The sequence below is a fragment of the Equus quagga genome, chromosome 11 (genome assembly GCF_021613505.1).
Source record: "Equus quagga isolate Etosha38 chromosome 11, UCLA_HA_Equagga_1.0, whole genome shotgun sequence".
In the NCBI taxonomy this organism is placed as follows: Eukaryota; Metazoa; Chordata; class Mammalia; order Perissodactyla; family Equidae; genus Equus; species Equus quagga.
The window spans coordinates 70,943,431-70,956,634 of NC_060277.1; the positions used below are offsets into that span (position 1 = coordinate 70,943,431).

General features: G+C 39.0%; 1 protein-coding gene across 2 annotated transcripts in view; it reads left to right on the top strand.

Annotated features, from left to right (window-relative positions):
• Positions 1-13,204, top strand: part of METTL16 (methyltransferase 16, N6-methyladenosine) — a 75,478-nt gene that overhangs the window by 20,512 nt on the left and 41,762 nt on the right. For both annotated transcript variants that reach the window (XM_046674949.1, XM_046674948.1), the window contains 3 exons: positions 6,518-6,717; positions 10,508-10,648; positions 12,825-12,940. In XM_046674949.1, the coding sequence (XP_046530905.1) occupies positions 6,518-6,717; positions 10,508-10,648; positions 12,825-12,940 (457 nt within the window). The remainder of the gene's footprint in view (positions 1-6,517; positions 6,718-10,507; positions 10,649-12,824; positions 12,941-13,204) is intronic.

The following is a 13,204-nucleotide window of genomic DNA, read 5'->3' on the forward strand; positions in this document are numbered from 1 at the left end:
TTGACTGGTATAGTTTTACTTAAGCTTTCATTGTCAATCTTTGGCTCACTTTGTTTTAGGCATAGTTTTTGTTTATAACATAGTTTTTGTAATTGGTTTTGGCTTTATGATGTAATCTGAGTCTTATAACATGAGTTTAGTATTTTTTATTTTTATTTTTATTGCAGTAACATTGGATGATAACATTGTATAACTTCCAGGTGTACATCGTAATATATTTCAGATTCTGTGTAGATTACATCATGTTCGCCACCCAAGGACTGATTACATTCCATCATCACGTACACGAGCCTATTCACCCCTTCTGCCCTCTTCCCTTCCCCCGAGTTTACTATTTTATTTTACTCTTTACATTTATTTATTTCACATTTGTTTTATGTTGTACTTTGTTTTGATTGCTTCTTTTTTTCTTCTTTACACTATGATCTGGTTTTCACCTCCCCTTCCTTTCCCAACTGATTTTATTTGATTATGTTACTTCTTTTAATTTTTCCAGTGTTTATATTCTTAAATGTATGCTTATGTCTCTGCTACTTAATTTATCAGCCTTGGATGAAATCTTTCTTTCTTTCTTTCTTTCTTTCTTTTTTTTTTTTTGGTGAGGAAGATTGGCCCTGAGCTAACATCTGTTGCCAATCCTCCTCTTTTTTGCTTTGAGGAAGATTGTCCCTGAGCTAACATCTCTGCCAATCTTACTCTATTTTGTATATGGGAGACCTGCCACAGCACGACTTTCTGAGTGGTGTATAGCTCCGTGCCCAGGATCTGAACCTGTGGACCTGAGGCTGCTGAAGCGGGGCATGCAGACTTAGCCACTATGCCACTGGGCTGGCCCCCTTAGGTGAAATCTTTTGATGCCATGTATAAAAGATGAGGAAATAATGTACTTACCTACTTCTTCCTTTCCTGTTCCCCCTACTGAATTTTAATTACATGTAGATAATCATGGTTTACAGATACATTCTGTTATGTAGCCACAATTCACAGGTGTTTTAATCTCAGGTCTCTGGTTAAAATAACCTCAGTGCCCACTGCTAGTCCTTTTGCCATAGTTTCTTCATTTGTCTCTTGATTGGTTGAACTTCATCCATTAGGAATTTTTTCACAAAGAGATCATGGGAACTATGTTCTTTGAGTTCTTGTAAGCTCAGAAATGTTTATCTATTGTCATTATATTTGAAGTACAATTTGGCTGAGTATAAACTTGTTGAGTAGCGTTCTTTTTTCCCCTACGGCTTTGTAGGCCGTGTTTTTGTCTTCTGCTATTATATAGTGCTCTGTGGAAGTCTGAAGCCAGCCTCCTTTACCCTGCTGCCCCTCCTCCCCCAGTGAGTGATTTAACTTTTTTGCCTAGATGTGTAAAGGTTTTTCCTCTTAATTCTTAAAGTCTAGTAACTTTCTAGAATATGTCCTGGTGTTGCTTAGTCTGTATTGGTTTTTGTTTTTTTTTTTTTTTTGTGAGGAAGACGTTCACTGAGCTAACATCTGTTGCCAATCTTCCTCATTTTGCTTGAGGAAGATTGTCGCTGAGCTAACATCTGTGCCAGTCCTCCTCCATTTTTTGTATGTGGGACATCGCCACGGCATGGCTTGATGAGCAGTGTGTATGTCCATGCCCAGGATCTGACCCTTCAGCCTGGGCCCCCGAAGTGGATCATGTGAACTTAACCATTATGATACCAGGCCAGCCCCTGTATTGGTTTTCCTAGGGACAAAGTGAATCTTCTGCTTTTGGAAAATGATCTTGAATCATTTCTTTTTTTTTCTTCATCTCCCCAAAGCCCCCCAGTACATAGTTGTATATTCTGGTTGTAGGTCCTTCTAGTTCTGCTGGGTGGGACGCCACCTCACCATGGCTTGATGAGCAGTGCTAGGTCCATGCCCAGGACCTGAACTGGCAAAACCCTGGGCCACCAAAGCGGAGTGTGTGAACTTAACCACTCGGCTCGGGCCTGGCCCCTTGAATCATTTCTTTGAATATTTCTTTGTTCTACTCCTTTGGTTCTCTTACTCAGGAACACCAATTATGTGTGTGAAGGAGTCTCCATTATCTGCCTTTCTGGTGTTTCTTATTTTTTCTCACCTCTTGTTCATTTCCATTTCACTGGTTTATTTTTTATTTATTTATTTTGTTTGAGAAAGATCAGCCCTGAGCTACCATCTGTGTCCATCTTCCTCTACTTTATATGTGGGACATCTGCCACTGCATGGCTTGATGAGCGGTGCCATGTCCACACCCGGGATCTGAACCCGCGGACCCCAGGCCGCCAAAGCGGAACGTGCACACTTAACTGCTGCGCCACCGGGCCAGCCCCTCACTGGTTTATTGAGATATAGTTCACATACTATAAAATTCACCCTTTTAAATTGTATAATTCAGTAGTTTCTAATATATTGACAAGATTATGCACTACCACTATCTCATTTCTGAATTCCTTTTCATTTTGCATGCTTTTTTAAGTCTTATTTTCTTTGCCCTCTTTTGTCCTTCTCAGTGTGTCACAGAAGTATATAAAGTTTGTCCCGTGATTAGAGATGTTAACTTTAATCACTTAGTTAAGGTGATATCCATCAGATTTCTTTATTGTAGGGCCTGGCCCCGTGGCCGAGTGGTTAAGGTTGGTGCGCTCCGCCTTTGGTGGCCCAGGGTTTCACCGGTTCAGATCCTGGGTGCGGACGTGGCACTGCTCATCAGGCTACGTTGAGGAGGCGTCCCACATGCCACAGCTAGAAGAACCCACAACTAAAAATATACAACTATGTACTGGGGGGGGGGGGGAGAAAACGCAGGGGAAAAAAAAAAGGAAGAAGATGGCAACAGTTGTTACCTCAGGTGCCAAAAATAAAAAAAGATTTCTTCGTTGCAGTGTTATTATTTTCTCCTTGGTAGTTGATAATTTGTGGGGAAATACTTAGAGACTATGAAAATATTGTTTTTCCTCAAACTTTTGCCTACTATTTTTAGCATCCATTAATGATTCTTAATTGAAACAGTGATTAGTATGGTGATTTCCAAGTGTAATTTGCTAACTTCTTTTTTTTCTTTTTCCTGAGGAAGATTAGCCCTGAGCTGACATCTGCCAATCTTCCTCTTTTTTCTGAGGGAGACTGGCCCTGAGCTGACATCCATGCCCATCTTCCTCTACTTTATATGAGGAACGCCTACCACAGTATGACTTGCCATGTGGTGCCATGTCCCCACCCGGGATCCGAACTGGCGAACCCCGGGCCGCTGAAGCAGAACGTGCGCACTTAACCACTGCGCCACCGGGCCAGCCCCTGACTTCTTTATTCTACATTGAATTGTCATTCTTCTTTAAGAAAGAGCTGTCCCTTCTCCCTCATTTATTTATTTATATAAGTATGGACTCATGTATTTTTGTCTTGGGCTATAATTCCTTGCTGGCATTCTTCATTCAGGTTTCCCAGATTTGGTGAGTGGGAGCCCCTTCAAGCTGGCCCGTGTCCTTTTGATTTGTCATCATCTTTCTTTGAGCATGACTTATTTTCTAAAATGTTCCAGACTCATCTTGTACTTCCCCTACTCCAGACCTGGAACCACCATTTATCCAAGGAACTCTGGTTCCTTTTGGTGGGGAGTGATAATTTGGAAACCAAGATCTGGAACATTAGGTATGCTCATTGCTTTGGGGAGTGTCATAGTTTTTAGGCTCTTGTATCTCTTGAGATTACGCTATAGCCATCCTCTTTCTGTTTGCTGTAGATTATATTAAACATTCATTCTTAATCTCTTCCATTTTTTCCCTATAAATTGTACCCTAAGCATTGTTTTTTTTTTTTTTTAAGATTGGCACCTGCGCTAACAACTGTTGCCAATCTTCTTTTTTCTCTTCTTCTTCCCAAAGTCCCCCAGTACATAGTTGTAGATTCTAGTTGTGAGTGCCTCGGGTTGTGCTATGTGGGACGCCGCCTCAGCATGGCCTGATCAGTGGTGCCATGTCCGTGCCCAGGATCCAAACCAGCGAAACCCTGGGCCACCGAAGTGGAGTACACAAACTTAACCTCTTGGCCACGGAGCCGGCCCCTGAAGCATTCTTAAAGGTCATCAAAAAAACATTATATTCAAGTAGAGAGTGCAATTTCTGTATAGATAACAAACAAGTCTATATTCCTGAAATCTAATCCTGCCCATCATCACTCTTTTCACAAGTTCTTTTACTTTGAAAGTTGTGTTTTTCTAAAGAATTTTTTGAAAGAGTAGGTCATGTCATCTAATAACCACTGGTTGTGTATTCCTTAATATGTGTTCAGTACTGTTACTGTATGCTTAATATCATGCAGCAGAAGAATAAAGAGTTTGTTGTGGGGTCAGGCTGGAGGATAATGGAAATGTTTACTGTTGTTTGGTTATTCTGTCTTCAGGAACTCTTTTGATTGTTCCATGTCTCCGTAATTTGCTCTACAAATATTTCAGTTTCTATCATTGTGCTGCTTTGTAGTATTCTTCATAGAGCCATGAAATTTTACTTGGAAGGACCCTTAGATCATTATGTCCAATCTCTTAATTTTACAGATGGAGAAACTGAGACCTAAGAACTGAAGTGACTTTAAGTTCATGGCTAGTTGATTGCAGAACCAAGGTTAGAGTCCAGGTTTCTGAACTCCCATGGTAGAACACTTTTGCTGTGGGTGATGGAGGAGCTTGGGTCCATGGTACCTTCCTAAAGTTTCCATGGTAGCCAGATAGAGCACTCTTCCTTCCATCCTGGCACTCAAGCATCTGGGCATTGAGGTTTTCAGAATGATTGATCATTTGATTACCAAGAAAGAAACAGAAAAGAAGATGGGACAGATCAGGAGTTGTTTGAGGATGGCCAGCTGTCTGACCATACAGCTTCAGGCCAGAATTCTGAGCAGTTTTTTTGTTATTTGTTTTTTTGTTTTTTGTGTTTTTTTTGAGGAAGATTAGCCCTGAGCTAACTACTGCCAGTCTTCCTCTTTTTGCTGAGGAAGCCTGGCCCTGAGCTAATGTCGTGCCCATCTTCCTCTACTTTATACATGGGATGCCTACCACAGCATGGCGTGCCAAGCAGTGCCATGTCTGCACCCGGGATCCGAATGGGCGAACCCCGGGCCGCCGAGAAGCGGAATGTGCAAACTTAACCGCTGCGCCACTGGGCTGGCCCCAGCAGACAGTTTCAAAGCTCTTCTTACCTTTCATAGTTCAGTCCCATCTACTGGCTTTCTGCTCTGTCTTTTCATTACCCTGTTATAAATAACATCCATTGGTTTTCTTTTTAAGATTTTCAGCTTAGCAGCATTTTAAGATTAGAATAGTTCTACTGGCACAAGTTTCTTAACAAGTTAAACAGATATATCATAGGATCCATTCCTAAGTATCTACCCAAGAGAAATGAAAACATATCCTTACAAAGACTTGTATGTAGAATATTTATAGTAGCATTGTTCGTGATAGCCAAAAAGTAGAAACAGTTCAACTGTCCATCAAGTGGTGCATAGATAAACCACAGATGTGGTTATCGATATGACAAATAAACTACAATTTGATTATCTACCCAATAGAATATTATTTGGCCATAATAAGGAATGAAGTACTGATATGTGCTACTCAGTGGATGAACCTCACAAACATTGTGCTGAGTGAAAGAATCCAGATACAAAGAACACATATTATATGATTTCATTTATATGAAACATCTGTAAAAGTTAAATCTGTCGAGACAGAAAGTGCATTGGTGGTTGTCTAGAGCTGAGGGTGGACGAGGAATGACTTGCAAATGGACATGAGGTTTCTTTTTGGGGTGATGGACGTGTTCTAAAATTGGATTGTCGTGATGATTGCACTGCTGCAAATGTACTAAAAATTATTGAATTGTTTACTTACAGTTGACTTTTATAGTATGTAAATTGTACCTCAGTAAAGCTGCTAAAAATAGTTACGTTTTAAATTTGGTATCTATAGTCTTTGTTATATTTAAGTATCTTATATTTTCATTATTAAACATTTTTTACTGCTTTCTTTCCACATTTAAGTATGATTTTCAAAGAATGCTAATGTCGAATGATGTTAATGATAATAGAAGAATAGCCAGCATTTATAAAATAGTTACTTTGTACTAGACGTTATGCTAAGTACGCTTCACAGATCATCTCACAGCAGCACTATAACATAGGTACCATTATCTCCATTCTACAGCTGAGGAAACAGTCTCGTAGAGGTTAAATAACTTGTCCAGCCTCACATAACGAAGTAAAGAGAGGATCAGGCAGGAATTGGAAGGGAGGCACGCTGCTCTTCTATACTCCATGTGTGAAAAATACAGTGTTTTCGGTGGAATTTATACTGCTTTTCATTTACTGTGACTGTGTTAAACACCCAGGTGTGTATGCCACTGTGCTGAATGCTCTATAGAGCTATTTATTGTGATCTCCTAGGAAATTCAAATGGGAGTTTGGTATTGCCTGGCTGCCATAGAGTTTTTACAGCTTAGTGAATCTTACTAATCAGTTTTACTTCTTTTTCTCCACCCCTCAGTCTTAATTTTAAAGATCCTGAAGCAGTCAGAGCTCTGACCTGTACTCTCCTAAGGGAAGATTTTGGACTGTCTATTGATATTCCATTGGAGCGACTAATTCCCACAGTTCCCTTGAGACTCAACTATATTCATTGGGTGGAAGATCTGATCGGTCATCAGGATTCTGACAAAAGTACTCTCCGAAGAGGAATTGACATAGGTATATGGTTTAAAATTCTTTTTTGGCTAAACATAAGTTTCATAAATTTTGCAAGGTCAAATTCTCTGTGAACTTCTCTTCTGGGTGTTTCTTGGGTGAAAGAAGCTGGCTGTGGATATTACTGTTCTTATTTGCTACACCTGGGCTTGTCTTTTTCTCAATTTCTCTTGTGAAGGGATTGTCAGCACCAAACAGGGTAAGAGAGGTGCAGAAGGGAAGTGAGGCTCTTGTTTTCTTAGCTTTCCAGATTACCATGTTGATGTCTGTGTCTGTTGGGCATTATATTTACTCTGAATTGTTTGGTATTAGTACAGTAGTCCCCATATTGGGATTTTGTGGTGATGGCTATTTAATAAAAGATCATGTGGGCCTGAATACTTTTGGGAATCTCTTGAGTGATTATTTGTAGAGGGTAGGGTAAGATTTTAATTGTAGACTTTTACAATGGAGAAAACTGTTCCAGTTTGGTTCCTTTGAAAGAGTAAGTGGAGATACAGAAGGAAATGAAGCCAGGCTATGTTTTGCAATTATAAATTTATGTTTATCATAGCCAGTGTTTTCATTTACTAGGATTAAAAATTTTTTAATCCTTTGGCCTTTACTAGTCCTTTATGGGAAAACTGGAATTCAAAACTCTATGACTTTACTTCTAAATATAGTATAGTTAATAGGAAACACAATTTCTAGGTAGTAGTAAATGTTTAACTTTGATGTTTGTGTGCATTTCAGTCCTGATCATACACTACCTTTTCTGCAGCATTTATTGACCCCTCCTTTATCCTCTATGCACTCTCCTCCATTGACTTGCATGACACCAGACTCCTCTGGTTTTCCTCTTTCATTTCTAATCACCCTTCTCCCCTTTTCGGGCTTACTTTCCTGTATCTGGCCATTAAATGTTGAGCTCAGTCTTTAGCCCTTTTCTTATGCAGCAGCCTACCTCTGGGCAATTTCATCCACATCTGTGACTTTATTTTCCACCTCCATGCAAATAACCTACAAATCTGTATATTCCTCCAACTTAGATTTGTTTTCTTGAACTCTAGTCCCATGTATTTCAGAAACTTAGATATCTGAAAAACTCCTCAGACTTTCCTACGTCCCGGATCAGGCTCATATTCTTTTTTCCTAATCTTGGTCCTCTTCCTTTGTTTCTTACTTCAGCGAATCCACCACAGTCCACCCTGTCATCCTTGATATTTACTTCTCCCCATTCTCATTGAGAATGTCTGTCACCATTTCCTGTTGGTTTTTCTCTCTCAAATATTTCTTAAATCGTCTGCTTCTCTCCACTGCCTCCACCCTGGACCAAGTCTCCATCATCTCTCCTGGTCTACAGAATACCTTCTCAACTGCGCTCTTCTCATCCACTCTGTTGCCTCTCTCTTCCATTCTACAGAAAGTGTGTGTAAATCTATTTCTGATCACATCTTGGCCACTGTAATGGGTTCCTTTTAAAAGCCTCTGTGGTAAACACCCACTAGATTGTAAAGTTCAGAGCCTGTTACTTTTTTGCTTACTATAATATCCCAAGGCCTAGCAAAATTTCTGGTACATAGTAGGTGTCCAATAAATAATTTATTGAATGTTGATGGATAAATACATCATTCTTTCAACATTCAAATTTCTGAACACCCCCTATGAGCTAAGCACTGTGTAAAAATAATGGGATTTAACAAAAGCTTCTGCCCTTTTATGTTCATGGCAGAAGATTGGCTGATTGGTTATAGAAAGCTTAGAAAGCTTGAGAGCTTGTTTGGTGCTAATTTATTTTAATTATGCCCCAAACCTTCTAAAATAACACTTGGGGATATAGGAGGTTAATGGATTTTAGCTCTTCACAAGGGGCACTCTTGCTGAAATCACATTGATTCTAATTAGGGTTTTATATAAATTCTCCCCCCAGACTCCATCAGTTTGCTCTAATTCTATGATTATGCACTTTCCATTTTTGTTTATCATTACAAGATTATTACCCATTTAAAAATGTCATTCAGCTTTTTGAGGGGATTAGGATGTTAGAATACAAGACTTTGGATTGTAAGAATTGATAAACTAGATTTTTTTGGCTGAAGGCAGGTCTTTCTTTTTACCTGTTTATTACCCTGGAGGTACCTGATCATTGGGTAACTGAAAGAAAGTGTACTTTTTCTCTTTTTCCTTTTAAATGAAATTGAAGTATGAAGAGAGAGGCAGTTGTGTGAGAACCAAGGTCCTGGAATCTGGTCTGGATTTTTTTCCTACATTGCTGAAAGTGCTACTTAAGTATCCTTATTCTGAGTGACTCTGGCTTACAAGAATGGCTAGCAGGGTCTAAATAATTGTGGCCTCTGGGAGGAGCTTGAGTACCCTTTACCAACCCTTCCCTCACCACCTCACACATCCCCAAGGAGGTATTTGCCCAGTGGCATCAGGGCCAGGATGCTATTAGATAAACATGATAGGAAGTGTAGCAATCATTGTGACCGTCAAAGAGCTTAAATGTTCTGGCCATCAGTTGTTGTCGTGTATTTTACTATCTTGTTCAGAATACTTAATGAAGAAGCAATAAGATAAGCCTGGATTTCCTCTGGGTTAGGAATATCTCTAGCCTCCACCTCTTCCTGCCAAATCCATAGAAGGCTGGATTGGCACCAAGATGTGGTCAGGAGGAAGCAGGCCTAGAGTGGCTGGTACGGGCTGACTGTACGTTCTCCCAAGGGTAGACCTTTGGGAGAAACATTGGCTTTTCTTCTCTTGAATATCCTCTTTAAAAGCTTATTGGCCAGGATTGGTCAGTAGATGTGAAAGCAATATTTGTGGTTAGTGTGTTGTCCAGTCCATGGATCGAGATTATTCAAGGTACATGTTTAGGATCAAACCCTGGTTGTCAGGGTGATTTTTGCCTGAAACGTTTCCTTCTGGATGTCTTCCTTGAAACTATGGTAGGGTAAGCCAATGACTGATGTTTTGTATCTGGATTAAATGTCTTTCCATGTCTCCACGTCTAAGAAATGAATTTTCTCTTTAGTTTTTTTTCTTCTCGTTTCCTTCAAGTAACAGTTTACAGATATAGGAGGAATTGGGCTGTTTAAGATCATAGAAATTTTATACCCTATGTATTTTTTTCTGCTTTTGGAGACTGGGATGTACGTTGATTTATTTTAAGATATTACTGTAGTATTTTAACAGAGAGCATGGATTTATTTTAAGAAAATCACGTTTTGTCTGAGATTTAAAATGAAGACTTTATGAAGTAGATTAAGTTGAGTTTTGATCATTTTCAGTTGATTAGTCATATATTCCTTGATCATCAGCTAATTGTACACACTTAATTTTGCATACAATATACAAAAGAAGAGGACAGCAAGGTTTCTGTCTTCTAGGAAATTTGAATCCCATTGTGAGGTAAGACTAACATATGTGAAATGATTAGAGAACCCAGTAGCCAGAGCGTGTATATAATCAGGTACCCGCTTGTTGTTAAGGCTATAAGAATTCTAAGAAGAGGGGCTGGCCCTGTGGCTGAGTGGTTAAGTTCCTGCGCTCTGCTTCAGCGGCCCAGGGTTTCTCCAGTTTGGATCCTGGGCGCGGACATGGCGCTGCTCATCCAGCCATGCTGCGGTGGCATTCCACATGCCACAACTAGAAGGACCCACAACTAAAATATGCAACTATGTACTGGGGGGATTTGGGGATGAAAAGCAGAAAAAAAAAAAGAATTCTAAAAAGAGAAGCACGGTGTTTTTGCTTGTTAGTTTCATCTCTCCCTCAGGTGTGCTCAGTGTGTTTTGAATTTTCTTTTTGCTAGGTACCGGGGCATCCTGCATCTATCCTTTACTTGGAACAACCTTAAATGGCTGGTATTTCCTTGCAACAGAAGTAGATGATATGTGTTTCAACTATGCAAAGAAAAATGTGGAACAGAATAACTTATCTGATCTTATAAAAGGTTAGCTCTACAGAATAAATATCCCTTTCAAGCTTTATTAACCTGCCTTTCTAATTTAACGTATCTCATTATTTTTTGCTTTAATAAACAAACTTTGGTAATTTTTAAAAATCTGTAATTGAGTTTGCTGTTTTGTTATCCGAATTAAGTCAGGAAGACATATAGTAAATACAGTTGATCCCCATAACTGCATGGCTTTAATATTTGTGAATTTGCCTACTCAGGGTTATTTTTGTTTTGTTTTGTTTTTTTTAGATTCTTTTTTATTATTATTATTTTTTATTGAGTTATTGATAGGTTACAATCTTGTGAAATTTCAATTGTACATTAATGTTTGTCAGTCATGTTGTAGGTGCACCACTTCACCCTTTGTGCCCACCCCCCACCCCACCTTTCCCCTGGTATCCACTAAACTGTTCTTGGTCCATAGTTTTAAATTCCTCATATGAGTGGAGTCATACACAGATTATCTTTCTCTTGCTGGCTTATTTCACTTAACATAATTCTCTCAAGGTCCATCCATGTTATTGCAAATGGAATGATTTTGTTCTGTTTTGCAGCTGAGTAGTATTCCATTGTATATATGTACCACATCTTCTTTATCCATTCGTCTGTTGATGGGCACTTAGGTTGCTTCCACGTCTTGGCTATTGTAAACAGTGCTGCAATAAACATTGGGGTGCACAGGACTTTTGGGATTGCTGACTTCAGGCTCTTTGGATAAATACCCAGTAGTGGGATGGCTGGATCGTATGGTAGTTCTATTTTTAGTTTTTTGAGGAATACTCAGAGTTATTTTTAACCTCAAAATCAATACTTGTGGTACCTTTGTGGTCATTCAAAGACATATGCAGAGCAGTAAAAAAAATCGTTACCCAACGTGCATGTTCCAAGCTGAAGTTGAAACAAGCGACACTCTGCTATTGTTTCAGCTCTCATATTGTAAATAAGTGTCTTTTCATGATCTATTTAGTGCCACATTTTTTTGCAGTTTTGTGTTTTTTCTTGGTGATTTTGCTGTTTAAAATGGTCCCTAAACATAGTGCTTAAATGCTATCCAGTGTTACTGAGTACAAAAAGGTTGTGGTGTGCCTTATAGAGAAAATAGGTGTGTTAGATGAGCTTCGTTCACACATGAGTTAGAGCGCTGTTGGCTGTGAGTTCAATGTTAATGAATTAGCAATATATATTAAATAAGGTGTCTTTAAACAGAAACACACATAAAACAAGGTTATATATTGATTAGCTGATGAAAATGTTGTGACCAGAGGCTCACAGTTAACCTAAACCTGTATTTCTAGGAGCTAAAGGTTCACTATTCACTAATTCAGTGTTTGTGGTGACTTTATAGAACATCACTACTATGAATAATGAGTATCTATTGTATATGAAGTAACCTAGTCACCAAGATGTTAAAAGGAAGAGAACCCTACTGTTGATTAAAATATACCATCTTTTTAATTTCAGTATGTGGAACTGTGCTACAAATAGTCACATCCCCTTAGTAATCAGTTACTTTTTATTTTTGTGCTTATTGTATATATAAAAGGCTGTTCATTTTTTTTGTCATTAGACTATGTCTCTTTATGGAAGAAGTAGGCTTTTATTACTAGTGTTAAACATATCATTGTAAGGGGAAATACTAATATTGTTTATGTGTTTTTTATTTCTACATTTCTATATTACAGGTTACTCCAAAATCTAGCAGTTTTAAACAATAAACATTTATCATCTCCTAGTTTCTATGGGTCAGGCGTTTGGGCATGGCCTAGCTGGGTGGTTCTGGTTAGAGTCTTTAATGAGGTTGCAGTCGTCTGGAGGACTGACTGGGGGTAGGCAGGAAGCATTGTTCATTGCCCTGTGGCTCTCTCCTGAGGGCTGTTTGAGCATTCTTACAGCATGTCAGCTGGCTTCTCCTAGAGCAGGTAATTCAACAGAGAGAGCAAGGAGGAAGCCATATTGCTCTTTATGACCTAGCCTCAGAAGTGATGCCCTGTGTCACTTCTATCATTTCTGTTCAGTAAAAGCGAGTCACTGAGCAGCCTACACTCAAGGAGAGGGATATTAAACTTCACCTCTCGAAGGGACTAGAGGTCACTTCTGTCAAAGAATTTGGACATATGTGAAAACTACCACAGCATTAATACTAGTTAACAGTTCCTATTTTTTCTCCTAGTGGTAAAAGTACCACAGAAGACACTCCTGATGGACGCTCTTAAAGAGGAATCTGAGATAATCTATGACTTTTGCATGTGCAACCCTCCCTTTTTTGCCAATCAGTTGGAAGCCAAGGTAAAATATCTTCTGCTTTAAAGCAATTAAATATTTGCCTAAGTTTTCCTTGTTTGTGAAGATAAGAGCAAAGAGCAACTTTTATTTTGGAAGCTGTATCAGAACATTCTGGTGTCAAGCATCTGAAAACCCAATTCAAATGGCCTTAACAACAAAGAAAGTTTATTGACTTACATATCTAAGAAATCCAGCAGTAATTTGGACTTCAGGAACAACTTGATTAAGGAGTTCATAGTAGTGTCAGGGCTGAGGCTGTGTTTTTCC